Source organism: Drosophila subpulchrella, unplaced genomic scaffold, assembly GCF_014743375.2.
Source record: "Drosophila subpulchrella strain 33 F10 #4 breed RU33 unplaced genomic scaffold, RU_Dsub_v1.1 Primary Assembly Seq357, whole genome shotgun sequence".
Taxonomy (NCBI): domain Eukaryota; kingdom Metazoa; phylum Arthropoda; class Insecta; order Diptera; family Drosophilidae; genus Drosophila; species Drosophila subpulchrella.
In genome coordinates this window covers 19,017-33,980 of record NW_023665579.1, presented here as the reverse complement: position 1 = coordinate 33,980, position 14,964 = coordinate 19,017, and the positions used below count along the sequence as shown (strand labels likewise).

General features: G+C 42.5%; 9 protein-coding genes and 1 pseudogene across 11 annotated transcripts; 5 read left to right on the top strand and 5 right to left on the bottom strand.

The window, feature by feature from the left end:
• Positions 1-200: 200 nt before the first annotated feature.
• On the bottom strand, positions 201-705 carry LOC119561411 (histone H2A). The gene has a single exon (XM_037875064.1). The coding sequence runs from the start codon at positions 648-650 to the stop codon at positions 276-278; it is 375 nt and encodes a 124-aa protein (XP_037730992.1). The 5' UTR covers positions 651-705; the 3' UTR covers positions 201-275.
• LOC119561417 (histone H2B) lies at positions 701-1,299 on the top strand. Of its 2 annotated transcripts, XM_037875072.1 has the most exons (2): positions 701-839; positions 894-1,299. In XM_037875072.1, the coding sequence occupies exon 2, from the start codon at positions 1,045-1,047 to the stop codon at positions 1,246-1,248; it is 204 nt and encodes a 67-aa protein (XP_037731000.1). In that variant the 5' UTR covers positions 701-839; positions 894-1,044; the 3' UTR covers positions 1,249-1,299. The 2 variants fall into 2 exon arrangements, with proteins under 2 accessions (XP_037731000.1, XP_037730999.1); XM_037875071.1 differs by having other exon boundaries at positions 734-1,299.
• A 384-nt stretch (positions 1,300-1,683) lies between these two features.
• Positions 1,684-2,484, bottom strand: LOC119561506 (histone H1-like). The gene has a single exon (XM_037875157.1). It carries the CDS (start codon positions 2,482-2,484, stop codon positions 1,684-1,686), a length of 801 nt encoding a protein of 266 aa, XP_037731085.1.
• Positions 2,485-4,620: 2,136 nt separating this feature from the next.
• LOC119561420 (histone H4) lies at positions 4,621-5,021 on the top strand. Its single transcript, XM_037875076.1, has one exon. It carries the CDS (start codon positions 4,658-4,660, stop codon positions 4,967-4,969), a length of 312 nt encoding a protein of 103 aa, XP_037731004.1. The 5' UTR covers positions 4,621-4,657; the 3' UTR covers positions 4,970-5,021.
• A 325-nt stretch (positions 5,022-5,346) lies between these two features.
• Positions 5,347-5,828, bottom strand: LOC119561413 (histone H2A). Its single transcript, XM_037875067.1, has one exon. The coding sequence runs from the start codon at positions 5,787-5,789 to the stop codon at positions 5,415-5,417; it is 375 nt and encodes a 124-aa protein (XP_037730995.1). The 5' UTR covers positions 5,790-5,828; the 3' UTR covers positions 5,347-5,414.
• A 16-nt stretch (positions 5,829-5,844) lies between these two features.
• On the top strand, positions 5,845-6,507 carry LOC119561415 (histone H2B). Of its 2 annotated transcripts, XM_037875070.1 has the most exons (2): positions 5,845-5,979; positions 6,034-6,507. In XM_037875070.1, the coding sequence occupies exon 2, from the start codon at positions 6,185-6,187 to the stop codon at positions 6,386-6,388; it is 204 nt and encodes a 67-aa protein (XP_037730998.1). In that variant the 5' UTR covers positions 5,845-5,979; positions 6,034-6,184; the 3' UTR covers positions 6,389-6,507. The 2 variants fall into 2 exon arrangements, with proteins under 2 accessions (XP_037730998.1, XP_037730997.1); XM_037875069.1 differs by having other exon boundaries at positions 5,845-6,495.
• Positions 6,508-9,800: 3,293 nt separating this feature from the next.
• LOC119561505 (histone H4-like) lies at positions 9,801-10,118 on the top strand (the record flags this gene model as incomplete). The annotated part of the gene is made up of 1 exon (XM_037875155.1): positions 9,801-10,118. A coding segment is annotated over one exon (318 nt), but the record flags the coding sequence as incomplete, so codon positions are not given.
• A 436-nt stretch (positions 10,119-10,554) lies between these two features.
• Positions 10,555-10,989, bottom strand: LOC119561410 (annotated as a pseudogene).
• Positions 10,990-11,250: 261 nt separating this feature from the next.
• LOC119561423 (histone H2B-like) lies at positions 11,251-11,655 on the top strand. The gene is given in 2 exon segments (XM_037875078.1): positions 11,251-11,433; positions 11,435-11,655. Coding segments are annotated over 2 exon segments (204 nt in total). The 5' UTR covers positions 11,251-11,325; the 3' UTR covers positions 11,531-11,655.
• Positions 11,656-12,013: 358 nt separating this feature from the next.
• On the bottom strand, positions 12,014-12,767 carry LOC119561504 (histone H1-like). Its single transcript, XM_037875154.1, has one exon. It carries the CDS (start codon positions 12,764-12,766, stop codon positions 12,014-12,016), a length of 753 nt encoding a protein of 250 aa, XP_037731082.1. The 5' UTR covers position 12,767.
• Between the last annotated feature and the right edge of the window lie 2,197 nt (positions 12,768-14,964).

The following is a 14,964-nucleotide window of genomic DNA, read 5'->3' as shown; positions in this document are numbered from 1 at the left end:
CAAATGGGTATGGGTTCAGGTATGTATTTTGTAGAGGCTGTACCGCTTGCAGATACAGCATTAACGGAAATGCGTCTTTTTGGCGACGAACTTCTTAGAACATTCCAGATCTTATTTCTGACCAAGTGCTATTCAACGACATTTCTTGTTTTAATGATATAATATACGTATTGAAAAATCTTCACTTCTTTGGTAAAAACTTGGTCGTCCTGAAAAGGACGGTTGGGTTTTATTTTTTATGTACAAGTATGTAGTAGGCTCCGCATTTAAAACGTTTAAGCCTTCTTCTCGGTCTTCTTGGGCAACAGAACAGCCTGGATGTTGGGCAACACTCCACCCTGGGCAATGGTGACGCCGGAGAGTAGTTTGTTCAACTCCTCGTCGTTGCGGATGGCCAGCTGCAGATGACGAGGAATAATCCTAGTCTTCTTGTTGTCACGAGCAGCATTGCCAGCCAATTCGAGAACCTCAGCGGCCAGATATTCCATCACAGCAGCCAGGTAAACTGGAGCGCCGGCCCCAACTCGCTCGGCATAGTTGCCCTTGCGGAGCAAACGGTGAATACGGCCCACTGGGAACTGAAGACCGGCACGGTTAGAGCGGGACTTTGCCTTTCCCTTCACTTTGCCACCTTTTCCACGACCAGACATTTTTCTTTACGAGTATTTCACTTAGTTCACTTTACACACTGAAAACGAATGCTCGACGAGCCCCGGGTAGCCACATATTTATACTTTTGCGTCTGCCTGCGCGTTCATTTAGGGGTGGGTGCCTTAGACCTGAAAACATTGCTCGAAAAAAAGTATAAAGCTGAACGCGCTTGGGCACCATTATGATCAGTGAGTTGTGTTTGTGAAATCATAAGTGAAGTGAATAATGCCGCCGAAAACTAGTGGAAAGGCAGCCAAGAAGGCTGGCAAAGCCCAGAAGAACATCACCAAGACCGATAAGAAGAAGAAGCGCAAGAGGAAGGAGAGCTACGCCATCTACATTTACAAGGTCCTGAAGCAGGTCCACCCTGACACCGGCATTTCGTCGAAGGCAATGAGCATCATGAACAGCTTTGTGAATGATATCTTCGAGCGCATTGCTGCCGAGGCGTCTCGTCTGGCTCACTACAACAAGCGCTCGACCATAACCAGTCGGGAGATCCAAACGGCTGTTCGCCTGCTCCTGCCCGGAGAGTTGGCCAAGCACGCCGTCAGTGAGGGAACCAAGGCTGTCACCAAGTACACCAGCTCCAAGTAATTTTCTCTTGCTGCGTATGGGCAGAAAGATCCAAAACGGCCCTTTTCAGGGCCACAACACATTTTACCAGAGAAACTACATTTTCAATATACCATTTGCCAATCAAATTCGTGATATAAGTTCAATTTGTGTTTTTTTTTCTGAAGAACTTATTCTGGAGCTTTATAGTATAGTTATTAAATCATGAACATCGATTGATAACGAGTTTCTGCAAAAAGTGGCGAGGAACATTCTTTGACTTGCATTTTAAGATACTCTGGTACAGCTGCTAAAATCAATGCGGCCACACTTCTTTAAAAAAAAAATGCTAACGGCCTAACAAAATAATTGGATAAGTAAAATGTACAAAGTTTTAAATTGAAAGTATCTTTCTCTTGTTAACGAACGTTGTAGCCCTGAAAAGGGCTTGTTTAAACTAATTTCAGATATCGAAATCTAAAATAGCGATTGCGAGCAGGTACCAGGTACTGTACTTTTGCACAATTTACTTCTTGGCAGCCGTAGTCTTGGCTTTCGGCTTTTTAGCGGTAGCAGGAGCAGCTGCTTTTTCACCGCCTTTTTGGGCTTAGCAGACGCCGCTGGCTTGGCCTTTGGTGCTTTCGCCGCCTTTGGCTTCGCTGCGATCGACTTGGCCTTCGCTGCTGTTGGCTTCGCCTTTACGGTTCCAGTTTTCTTGGCATCCTTGGCCCTTGCCTTTTCGGTTTTCTTCTTCTCTGCGGACTTTTTGGTGGTAACAGCCTTCTTAGCCTTGGGCTTCTTCTCGTCAGCTCCGGCGGCAGCTTTCTTGGCGGTGGATCCGGTCTTCTTGACGGCTACCTTCTTGCTTTTCACCTTCTTCTCAGCAGACGCAGGCTTCGGCTTCGGATCCTTCTTGGCGGAGGCCGACAGTTTAAATGAGCCAGACGCCCCTTTTCCCTTGGTTTGGATCAGCTTTCCATTGACCACGGCGGATTTCAAGTATTTCTTGATGAATGGAGCCAGCTTCTGGGCATCGCATTTATAGGTGGCAGTGATGTATTTCTTAATTGCCAGAAGCGATGAGCCGCCACGTTCCTTCAGATTCTTGATGGATGCGTCCACCATTTGTTGAGTTGGCGGATGCGATGGCGGGGCAGCAGCCCTTTTCACCTTTGGGGCAGCGGATCCAGATGCCTTCTTGGTGGCCACCTTCTTCTCAACTGACACTGACGGGGCAGCCACTGGGGAAGCGGACGTTGCAACTGCAGAAGCAGACATTTTTCTTCACTAAAATACACTTTTTCGTATAGAAAATGGGCCGCGCGCTTATTACCAACCTCCTTCGTTCGGATGAGAATCGAGGAGGAGAGCACTTTAACTGTGCGCCTGGCATCAGGCATTTGCTCTGCTATTATTTGTTTGAAGTGCAAACATATTTTCTTATTTTTAGTGCTTAAGATTCTAAAACTTAACAATCTTTTTATTGTTTTACATTTTTAAATGATCTATTAAGCAGGTAATGTTTTCAAAATGTAAGTATATTGTTTTTGCGACCTTTTATTGCCTTATCAACTTCAACATAGACATTCGTAACATGAGCAATTTTCTTAAAAACCCATTTTAAAATATGATATCTTAAAAATATTTTGTAACTTGCTAATGAATAATAAATTTGAACCTTTTACTTAAATAAGTACTACAATTATATTTACTTATCATTAGTTTAGGTATTTTATTACTTGTTCCAAGTTGTCCCTTGGCTACGTACGAAGTTGGCTATCAAGCTACATTCGGCAATGGTTTTCTGACTGTTAAAAATATAAATCTTTTAAAATATTGTATTTATTCGATGTTTTCTTAGATATATCATGTCTTTGCTCAAGACAGTACAGCATTGGATGCATGTTTATAAGCAGTTTTTACAAAATTTGCTAATATGTGTTTCATGTATGAATCCCATTGAGGCCGCACTCAAGTTAACATTAAAGAAAAAAATCTAAAAAATATACTTAATAATATTTTTCTTGTTTTTTATAAAGCATTATGCATTCATTAACGCATATGATTTATTTTCAGATAGCGTTTAAAAGTTTTTCGATTTTTTGTTGATGCTTGAATGTCTAATGTTGATCGTGGTTGTCCCACATAACCCTCCCTTTCTAAAAACATGCCGACATTTATAACGAAAATTTTTGAAAAACGTGATAATACCAAAAGTACAATCAAATTGAATCTAATCTATTAAATAAATCTAATATTACAAAAAACGATATATAAATTCAGGAATATATATACCTATAAGCAGTTTTTTTTGTGTCCCATATAAAAATATCGTGGAGGTTGCACTTAACATTAAAAAGAAAATATAAAAAATGTATTTTTAAATCTGTTTATGTTTTATTAAGCAAATAGATTCACAAGCCTAGCTAATTTTTGTTCATCTCGCATGTAATATTTTTTAGTTTTTTTCTGATGCTTGAAAGTCTTGACCATCCCTGCCGCATAGCAGCTCCATCGCATTAAAAACCCCACCCAATCCAATATTTATTGATTTTATCAATTCTAATTTCTATCAAATCACAAAAAGTTACATACAATTATTAACTCCACTTACGAAGGAACGAGTCGAAAAGTTTTTTTTTTTATTTTAACGTTGAAGCCTGCAGATAAAAATTTGTATCTCATTGACTGTAATTTGTGGTCCTGAAAAGGACCGATTTGTACAAAGTATGTTAGCGCATTGGCAGCACGCACACTTAAGCACGCTCGCCGCGAATGCGACGGGCCAACTGGATGTCTTTGGGCATGATGGTGACACGCTTGGCATGAATGGCGCACAAGTTGGTATCTTCAAAGAGGCCAACCAGATAGGCCTCGCTAGCTTCCTGCAGAGCCATCACTGCCGAGCTCTGGAATCGCAGGTCAGTCTTGAAGTCCTGAGCGATTTCACGCACCAGACGCTGGAAAGGCAGCTTGCGGATCAGGAGCTCGGTACTCTTCTGGTATCGACGGATCTCACGCAGGGCAACAGTTCCAGGGCGATACCGATGGGGCTTCTTCACGCCTCCGGTGGCTGGTGCGCTCTTGCGAGCGGCCTTAGTAGCCAGTTGTTTGCGTGGCGCCTTGCCACCAGTCGATTTCCGAGCGGTTTGCTTGGTACGGGCCATTTTCGAGTTCACGTTCACTTCACGTTTCAAAAACACAATAAACGATAGCTGCATTTGCTACCTACTTATATAGCAAAACGAGGAGGGTTGAAAAGAGAGGGAAGCAGAGGCCATCTCACTTGTCGAGCAGAGAGCGGTGAGCGAAGAGCGGGACGCACATATCGTTCGGACTCGCTCGTGTTTCTGGGGTTTTAGGTATAAATAAGAGTGCGTCGAAAATCAGGAATTAGTTCTTCAGTGACTTTCGTTTCGTGCAGTGTGTTAACAGTAGAAAATAGTGAAATATGACTGGTCGCGGTAAAGGAGGCAAAGGCTTGGGAAAAGGAGGCGCCAAGCGTCATCGCAAAGTGCTGCGGGATAACATCCAGGGTATCACTAAGCCAGCAATCCGCCGTTTGGCTCGTCGCGGCGGTGTGAAGCGCATCTCGGGACTCATTTACGAGGAAACACGTGGCGTTCTGAAGGTGTTCTTGGAGAACGTTATCCGCGATGCCGTCACCTACACCGAACACGCCAAGAGGAAGACTGTCACAGCCATGGATGTTGTGTACGCTCTGAAGAGGCAAGGCCGCACCCTGTACGGCTTCGGCGGTTAAAAAACTAGTACAGCTTGTACTTCATTCAGCAATCGGTCCTTTTCAGGACCACCATTCAAATTTTCGAAGGAGACAAATTTTCAAATAATTTTTTGATTTATTGGCATACTGACCGGGAACTCGAAAGTTGATACTGCATATACATATTGCATTGAACCAAAATTAAATTTCAAATGGGTATGGGTTCAGGTATGTATTTTGTAGAGGCTGTACCGCTTGCAGATACAGCATTAACGGAAATGCGTCTTTTTGGCGACGAACTTCTTAGAACATTCCAGATCTTATTTCTGACCAAGTGCTATTCAACGACATTTCTTGTTTTAATGATATAATATACGTATTGAAAAATCTTCACTTCTTTGGTAAAAACTTGGTCGTCCTGAAAAGGACGGTTGGGTTTTATTTTTTATGTACAAGTATGTAGTAGGCTCCGCATTTAAAACGTTTAAGCCTTCTTCTCGGTCTTCTTGGGCAACAGAACAGCCTGGATGTTGGGCAACACTCCACCCTGGGCAATGGTGACGCCGGAGAGTAGTTTGTTCAACTCCTCGTCGTTGCGGATGGCCAGCTGCAGATGACGAGGAATAATCCTAGTCTTCTTGTTGTCACGAGCAGCATTGCCAGCCAATTCGAGAACCTCAGCGGCCAGATATTCCATCACAGCAGCCAGGTAAACTGGAGCGCCGGCCCCAACTCGCTCGGCATAGTTGCCCTTGCGGAGCAAACGGTGAATACGGCCCACTGGGAACTGAAGACCGGCACGGTTAGAGCGGGACTTTGCCTTTCCCTTCACTTTGCCACCTTTTCCACGACCAGACATTTTTCTTTACGAGTATTTCACTTAGTTCACTTTACACACTGAAAACGAAATGCTCGACGAGCCCCGGGTAGCCACATATTTATACTTTTGCGTCTGCCTGCGCGTTCATTTAGGGGTGGGTGCCTTAGACCTGAAAACATTGCTCGAAAAAAAGTATAAAGCTGAACGCGCTTGGGCACCATTATGATCAGTGAGTTGTGTTTGTGAAATCATAAGTGAAGTGAATAATGCCGCCGAAAACTAGTGGAAAGGCAGCCAAGAAGGCTGGCAAAGCCCAGAAGAACATCACCAAGACCGATAAGAAGAAGAAGCGCAAGAGGAAGGAGAGCTACGCCATCTACATTTACAAGGTCCTGAAGCAGGTCCACCCTGACACCGGCATTTCGTCGAAGGCAATGAGCATCATGAACAGCTTTGTGAATGATATCTTCGAGCGCATTGCTGCCGAGGCGTCTCGTCTGGCTCACTACAACAAGCGCTCGACCATAACCAGTCGGGAGATCCAAACGGCTGTTCGCCTGCTCCTGCCCGGAGAGTTGGCCAAGCACGCCGTCAGTGAGGGAACCAAGGCTGTCACCAAGTACACCAGCTCCAAGTAATTTTCTCTTGCTGCGTATGGGCAGAAAGATCCAAAACGGCCCTTTTCAGGGCCACAACACATTTTACCAAAGAAACTACATTTTCAATATACCATTTGCCAATCAAATTCGTGATATAAGTTCAATTTGTGTTTTTTTTCTGAAGAACTTATTCTGGAGCTTTATAGTATAGTTATTAAATCATGAACATCGATTGATAACGAGTTTCTGCAAAAAGTGGCGAGGAACATTCTTTGACTTGCATTTTAAGATACTCTGGTACAGCTGCTGAAATCAATGCGGCCACACTTCTTTAAAAAAAAAATGCTAACGGCCTAACAAAATAATTGGATAAGTAAAATGTACAAAGTTTTAAATTGAAAGTATCTTTCTCTTGTTAACGAACGTTGTAGCCCTGAAAAGGGCTTGTTTAAACTAATTTCAGATATCGAAATCTAAAATAGCGATTGCGAGCAGGTACCAGGTACTGTACTTTTGCACAATTTACTTCTTGGCAGCCGTAGTCTTGGCTTTCGGCTTTTTAGCGGTAGCAGGAGCAGCTGCTTTTTTCACCGCCTTTTGGGCTTAGCAGACGCCGCTGGCTTGGCCTTTGGTGCTTTCGCCGCCTTTGGCTTCGCTGCGATCGACTTGGCCTTCGCTGCTGTTGGCTTCGCCTTTACGGTTCCAGTTTTCTTGGCATCCTTGGCCTTTGCCTTTTCGGTTTTCTTCTTCTCTGCGGTCTTTTTGGTGGTAACAGCCTTCTTAGCCTTGGGCTTCTTCTCGTCAGCTCCGGCGGCAGCTTTCTTGGCGGTGGATCCGGTCTTCTTGACGGCTACCTTCTTGCTTTTCACCTTCTTCTCAGCAGACGCAGGCTTCGGCTTCGGATCCTTCTTGGCGGAGGCCGACAGTTTAAATGAGCCAGACGCCCCTTTTCCCTTGGTTTGGATCAGCTTTCCATTGACCACGGCGGATTTCAAGTATTTCTTGATGAATGGAGCCAGCTTCTGGGCATCGCATTTATAGGTGGCAGTGATGTATTTCTTAATTGCCAGAAGCGATGAGCCGCCACGTTCCTTCAAATTCTTGATGAATGCGTCCACCATTTGTTGAGTTGGCGGATGCGATGGCGGGGCAGCAGCCCTTTTCACCTTTGGGGCAGCGGATCCAGATGCCTTCTTGGTGGCCACCTTCTTCTCAACTGACACTGACGGGGCAGCCACTGGGGAAGCGGACGTTGCAACTGCAGAATCAGACATTTTTCTTCACTAAAATACACTTTTTCGTATAGAAAATGGGCCGCGCGCTTATTACCAACCTCCTTCGTTCGGATGAGAATCGAGGAGGAGAGCACTTTAACTGTGCGCCTGGCATCAGGCATTTGCTCTGCTATTATTTGTTTGAAGTGCAAACATATTTTCTTATTTTTAGTGCTTAAGATTCTAAAACTTAACAATCTTTTTATTGTTTTACATTCTTAAATGATCTATTAAGCAGGTAATGTTTTCAAAATGTAAGTATCTTGTTTTTGCGACCTTTTATTGCCTTATCAACTTCAACATAGACATTCGTAACATGAGCAATTTTCTTAAAAACCCATTTTAAAATATGATATCTTAAAAATATTTTGTAACTTGCTAATGAAAAAATAAATTTGAACCTTTTACTTAAATAAGTACTACAATTATATTTACTTATCATTAGTTTAGGTATTTTATTACTTGTTCCAAGTTGTCCCTTGGCTACGTACGAAGTTGGCTATCAAGCTACATTCGGCAATGGTTTTCTGACTGTTAAAAATATAAATCTTTTAAAATATTGTATTTATTCGATGTTTTCTTAGATATATCATGTCTTTGCTCAAGACAGTACAGCATTGGATGCATGTTTATAAGCAGTTTTTACAAAATTTGCTAATATGTGTTTCATGTATGAATCCCATTGAGGCCGCACTCAAGTTAACATTAAAGAAAAAAATCTAAAAAATATACTTAATAATATTTTTCTTGTTTTTTATAAAGCATTATGCATTCATTAACGCATATGATTTATTTTCAGATAGCGTTTAAAAGTTTTTCGATTTTTTGTTGATGCTTGAATGTCTAATGTTGATCGTGGTTGTCCCACATAACCCTCCCTTTCTAAAAACATGCCGACATTTATAACGAAAATTTTTGAAAAACGTGATAATACCAAAAGTACAATCAAATTGAATCTAATCTATTAAATAAATCTAATATTACAAAAAACGATATATAAATTCAGGAATATATATACCTATAAGCAGTTTTTTTTGTGTCCCATATAAAAATATCGTGGAGGTTGCACTTAACATTAAAAAGAAAATATAAAAAATGTATTTTTAAATCTGTTTATGTTTTATTAAGCAAATAGATTCACAAGCCTAGCTAATTTTTGTTCATCTCGCATGTAATATTTTTTAGTTTTTTTCTGATGCTTGAAAGTCTTGACCATCCCTGCCGCATAGCAGCTCCATCGCATTAAAAACCCCACCCAATCCAATATTTATTGATTTTATCAATTCTAATTTCTATCAAATCACAAAAAGTTACATACAATTATTAACTCCACTTACGAAGGAACGAGTCGAAAAGTTTTTTTTTTATTTTAACGTTGAAGCCTGCAGATAAAAATTTGTATCTCATTGACTGTAATTTGTGGTCCTGAAAAGGACCGATTTGTACAAAGTATGTTAGCGCATTGGCAGCACGCACACTTAAGCACGCTCGCCGCGAATGCGACGGGCCAACTGGATGTCTTTGGGCATGATGGTGACACGCTTGGCATGAATGGCGCACAAGTTGGTATCTTCAAAGAGGCCAACCAGATAGGCCTCGCTAGCTTCCTGCAGAGCCATCACTGCCGAGCTCTGGAATCGCAGGTCAGTCTTGAAGTCCTGAGCGATTTCACGCACCAGACGCTGGAAAGGCAGCTTGCGGATCAGGAGCTCGGTACTCTTCTGGTATCGACGGATCTCACGCAGGGCAACAGTTCCAGGGCGATACCGATGGGGCTTCTTCACGCCTCCGGTGGCTGGTGCGCTCTTGCGAGCGGCCTTAGTAGCCAGTTGTTTGCGTGGCGCCTTGCCACCAGTCGATTTTCCGAGCGGTTTGCTTGGTACGGGCCATTTTCGAGTTCACGTTCACTTCACGTTTCAAAACACAATAAACGATAGCTGCATTTGCTACCTACTTATATAGCAAAACGAGGAGGGTTGAAAAGAGAGGGAAGCAGAGGCCATCTCACTTGTCGAGCAGAGAGCGGTGAGCGAAGAGCGGGACGCACATATCGTTCGGACTCGCTCGTGTTTCTGGGGTTTTAGGTATAAATAAGAGTGCGTCGAAAATCAGGAATTAGTTCTTCAGTGACTTTCGTTTCGTGCAGTGTGTTAACAGTAGAAAATAGTGAAATATGACTGGGTCGCGGTAAAGGAGGCAAAGGCTTGGGAAAAGGAGGCGCCAAGCGTCATCGCAAAGTGCTGCGAGATAACATCCAGGGTATCACTAAGCCAGCAATCCGCCGTTTGGCTCGTCGCGGCGGTGTGAAGCGCATCTCGGGACTCATTTACGAGGAAACACGTGGCGTTCTGAAGGTGTTCTTGGAGAACGTTATCCGCGATGCCGTCACCTACACCGAACACGCCAAGAGGAAGACCTGTCACAGCCATGGATGTTGTGTACGCTCTGAAGAGGCAAGGCCGCACCCTGTACGGCTTCGGCGGTTAAAAAACTAGTACAGCTTGTACTTCATTCAGCAATCGGTCCTTTTCAGGACCACCATTCAAATTTTCGAAGGAGACAAATTTTCAAATAATTTTTGATTTATTGGCATACTGACCGGGAACTCGAAAGTTGATACTGCATATACATATTGCATTGAACCAAAATTAAATTTCAAATGGGTATGGGTTCAGGTATGTATTTTGTAGAGGCTGTACCGCTTGCAGATACAGCATTAACGGAAATGCGTCTTTTTGGCGACGAACTTCTTAGAACATTCCAGATCTTATTTCTGACCAAGTGCTATTCAACGACATTTCTTGTTTTAATGATATAATATACGTATTGGAAAATCTTCACTTCTTTGGTAAAAACTTGGTCGTCCTGAAAAGGACGGTTGGGTTTTATTTTTTATGTACAAGTATGTAGTAGGCTCCGCATTTAAAAACGTTTAAGCCTTCTTCTCGGTCTTCTTGGGCAACAGAACAGCCTGGATGTTGGGCAACACTCCACCCTGGGCAATGGTGACGCCGGAGAGTAGTTTGTTCAACTCCTCGTCGTTGCGGATGGCCAGCTGCAGATGACGAGGAATAATCCTAGTCTTCTTGTTGTCACGAGCAGCATTGCCAGCCAATTCGAGAACCTCAGCGGCCAGATATTCCATCACAGCAGCCAGGTAAACTGGAGCGCCGGCCCAACTCGCTCGGCATAGTTGCCCTTGCGGAGCAAACGGTGAATACGGCCCACTGGGAACTGAAGACCGGCACGGTTAGAGCGGGACTTTGCCTTTCCCTTCACTTTGCCACCTTTTCCACGACCAGACATTTTTCTTTACGAGTATTTCACTTAGTTCACTTTACACACTGAAAACGAATGCTCGACGAGCCCCGGGTAGCCACATATTTATACTTTTGCGTCTGCCTGCGCGTTCATTTAGGGGTGGGTGCCTTAGACCTGAAAACATTGCTCGAAAAAAAGTATAAAGCTGAACGCGCTTGGGCACCATTATGAATCAGTGAGTTGTGTTTGTGAAATCATAAGTGAAGTGAATAATGCCGCCGAAAACTAGTGGAAAGGCAGCCAAGAAGGCTGGCAAAGCCCAGAAGAACATCACAAAGACCGATAAGAAGAAGAAGCGCAAAGAGGAAGGAGAGCTACGCCATCTACATTTACAAGGTCCTGAAGCAGGTCCACCCTGACACCGGCATTTCGTCGAAGGCAATGAGCATCATGAACAGCTTTGTGAATGATATCTTCGAGCGCATTGCTGCCGAGGCGTCTCGTCTGGCTCACTACAACAAGCGCTCGACCATAACCAGTCGGGAGATCCCAAACGGCTGTTCGCCTGCTCCTGCCCGGAGAGTTGGCCAAGCACGCCGTCAGTGAGGGAACCAAGGCTGTCACCAAGTACACCAGCTCCAAGTAATTTTCTCTTGCTGCGTATGGGCAGAAAGATCCAAAACGGCCCTTTTCAGGGCCACAACACATTTTACCAAAGAAACTACATTTTCAATATACCATTTGCCAATCAAATTCGTGATATAAGTTCAATTTGTGTTTTTTTTTCTGAAAACTTATTCTGGAGCTTTATAGTATAGTTATTAAATCATGAACATCGATTGATAACGAGTTTCTGCAAAAAGTGGCGAGGAACATTCTTTGACTTGCATTTTAAGATACTCTGTACAGCTGCTGAAATCAATGCGGCCACACTTCTTTAAAAAAAAAATGCTAACGGCCTAACAAAATAATTGGATAAGTAAAATGTACAAAGTTTTAAATTGAAAGTATCTTTCTCTTGTTAACGAACGTTGTAGCCCTGAAAAGGGCTTGTTTAAACTAATTTCAGATATCGAAATCTAAAATAGCCGATTGCGAGCAGGTACCAGGTACTGTACTTTTGCACAATTTACTTCTTGGCAGCCGTAGTCTTGGCTTTCGGCTTTTTAGCGGTAGCAGGAGCAGCTGCTTTTTTCACCGCCTTTTTGGGCTTAGCAGACGCCGCTGGCTTGGCCTTTGGTGCTTTCGCCGCCTTTGGCTTCGCTGCGATCGACTTGGCCTTCGCTGCTGTTGGCTTCGCCTTTACGGTTCCAGTTTTCTTGGCATCCTTGGCCTTTGCCTTTTCGGTTTTCTTCTTCTCTGCGGTCTTTTTGGTGGTAACAGCCTTCTTAGCCTTGGGCTTCTTCTCGTCAGCTCCGGCGGCAGCTTTCTTGGCGGTGGATCCGGTCTTCTTGACGGCTACCTTCTTGCTTTTCACCTTCTTCTCAGCAGACGCAGGCTTCGGCTTCGGATCCTTCTTGGCGGAGGCCGACAGTTCAAATGAGCCAGACGCCCCTTTTCCCTTGGTTTGGATCAGCTTTCCATTGACCACGGCGGATTTCAAGTATTTCTTGATGAATGGAGCCAGCTTCTGGGCATCGCATTTATAGGTGGCAGTGATGTATTTCTTAATTGCCAGAAGCGATGAGCCGCCACGTTCCTTCAAATTCTTGATGGATGCGTCCACCATTTGTTGAGTTGGCGGATGCGATGGCGGGGCAGCAGCCCTTTTCATCTTTGGGGCAGCGGATCCAGATGCCTTCTTGGTGGCCACCTTCTTCTCAACTGACACTGACGGGGCAGCCACTGGGGAAGCGGACGTTGCAACTGCAGAATCAGACATTTTTCTTCACTAAAATACACTTTTTCGTATAGAAAATGGGCCGCGCGCTTATTACCAACCTCCCTTCGTTCGGATGAGAATCGAGGAGGAGAGCACTTTAACATCAGGCATTTGCTCTGCTATTATTTGTTTGAAGTGCAAACATATTTTCTTATTTTTAGTGCTTAAGATTCTAAAACTTAACAATCTTTTATTGTTTACATTCTTAAAATGATCTATTAAGCAGGTAATGTTTTCAAAATGTAAGTATCTTGTTTTTGCGACCTTTTATTGCCTTATCAACTTCAACATAGACATTCGTAACATGAGCAATTTTCTTAAAAACCCATTTTAAAATATGATATCTTAAAAATATTTGTAACTTGCTAATGAAAAAATAAATTTGAACCTTTTACTTAAATAAGTACTACAATTATATTTACTTATCATTAGTTTAGGTATTTTATTACTTGTTCCAAGTTGTCCCTTGGCTACGTACGAAGTTGGCTATCAAGCTACATTCGGCAATGGTTTTCTGACTGTTAAAAATATAAATCTTTTAAAATATTGTATTTATTCGATGTTTTCTTAGATATATCATGTCTTTGCTCAAGACAGTACAGCATTGGATTCATGTTTATAAGCAGTTTTTACAAAATTTGCTAATATGTGTTTCATGTATGAATCCCATTGAGGCCGCACTCAAGTTAAACATTAAAGAAAAAAATCTAAAAAATATACTTAATAATATTTTTCTTGTTTTTTATAAAGCATTATGCATTCATTAACGCATATGATTTATTTTCAGATAGCGTTTAAAAGTTTTTTCGATTTTTTATTGATGCTTGAATGTCTAATGTTGATCGTGGTTGTCCCACATAACCCTCCCTTTCTAAAAACATGCCGACATTTATAACGAAAATTTTGAAAAAACGTGATAATACCAAAAGTACAATCAAATTGAATCTAATCTATTAAATAAATCTAATATTACAAAAAACGATATATAAATTCAGGAATATATATACCTATAAGCAGTTTTTTTTGTGTCCCATATAAAAATATCGTGGAGGTTGCACTTAACATTAAAAAGAAAATATAAAAAATGTATTTTTAAATCTGTTTATGTTTTATTAAGCAAATATATTCACAAGCCTAGCTAATTTTTGTTCATCTCGCATGTAATATTTTTTTGTTTTTTTCTGATGCTTGAAAGTCTGACCATCCCTGCCGCATAGCAGCTCCATCGCATTAAAAACGCCCACCCAATCCAATATTTATTGATTTTATCAATTCTAATTTCTATCAAATAACAAAAAGTTACATACAATTATTAACTCCACTTACGAAGGAACGAGTCGAAAAGTTATTTTTTTATTTTAACGTTGAAGCCTGCAGATAAAAATTAGTATCTCATTGATTGTAATTTGTGGTCCTGAAAAGGACCGATTTGTACTGTTTGTGCCTAACCGAAGTAGACACCTGCAGGACGATCGCGTCGCGGCAATGGTAACGATGGTTACTACAATGCCGGACCACAGGCGATGCTGAACTGCGCTGAGGGTGAGCTGCTAGTTGAGATAGTGTATTACGAGCCCTATTCCTAGAGGTAGGAAGTAGAACCGCGGAGTTATGAGGTGTGTTGATAACTGATTTATTCTTCATTTGATACCTGCTTATATTCTACTTAGAACACGGAAGCTTAGTGTAATGGTTAGTGAAATAAGCTATATTCTAAAGTAGGTCAGGGAATTATGATTACGGTAGCAGTTGCGTAGTTGGCTCGGCTGACACCGCAAATGTGCTGACTGCATTGGCGGGTCAGCGTATCGTTGTGACAGTGAGATGGTGAGATGGTGAGTTAGTGAGACATATGATATAATATGCTGATCAGCAATTCTCATCTGCAGTGAGTGCTACTGAGCGCCTGGTACTGTTTCCCAATTTGGCTACTGCTTGATTTGTTGGGTGGTGGTCATGTTGAGTACCTTTGGGTACGAACATTCTCCCCCCATTGAGGGGTACCCTCAATTAAAGGCGTGATGTCGGTCAGCCCTTGGCCGAATTGTATAGAAAGCACCTAACAAATCATTGACCACGGGGGATCTTCAACTGCGGCGGTTCCTGTTTGTGATTCAGGTCCTTCACATCTTCTTGATGCTGCTGAACACTCCCCTTTGCGATAAAATTTACATTACCGTGGGGACTGAAATTGTGCC

Bases quoted from the DNA above. Each gene is read 5' to 3' on its own strand.
- LOC119561413 (XM_037875067.1), bottom strand. From the start codon at position 5,789: ATGTCTGGTCGTGGAAAAGGTGGCAAAGTGAAGGGAAAGGCAAAGTCC.
- LOC119561415 (XM_037875069.1), top strand. From the start codon at position 6,017: ATGCCGCCGAAAACTAGTGGAAAGGCAGCCAAGAAGGCTGGCAAAGCC.
- LOC119561504 (XM_037875154.1), bottom strand. From the start codon at position 12,766: ATGTCTGATTCTGCAGTTGCAACGTCCGCTTCCCCAGTGGCTGCCCCG.
- LOC119561411 (XM_037875064.1), bottom strand. From the start codon at position 650: ATGTCTGGTCGTGGAAAAGGTGGCAAAGTGAAGGGAAAGGCAAAGTCC.
- LOC119561417 (XM_037875071.1), top strand. From the start codon at position 877: ATGCCGCCGAAAACTAGTGGAAAGGCAGCCAAGAAGGCTGGCAAAGCC.
- LOC119561420 (XM_037875076.1), top strand. From the start codon at position 4,658: ATGACTGGTCGCGGTAAAGGAGGCAAAGGCTTGGGAAAAGGAGGCGCC.
- LOC119561506 (XM_037875157.1), bottom strand. From the start codon at position 2,484: ATGTCTGCTTCTGCAGTTGCAACGTCCGCTTCCCCAGTGGCTGCCCCG.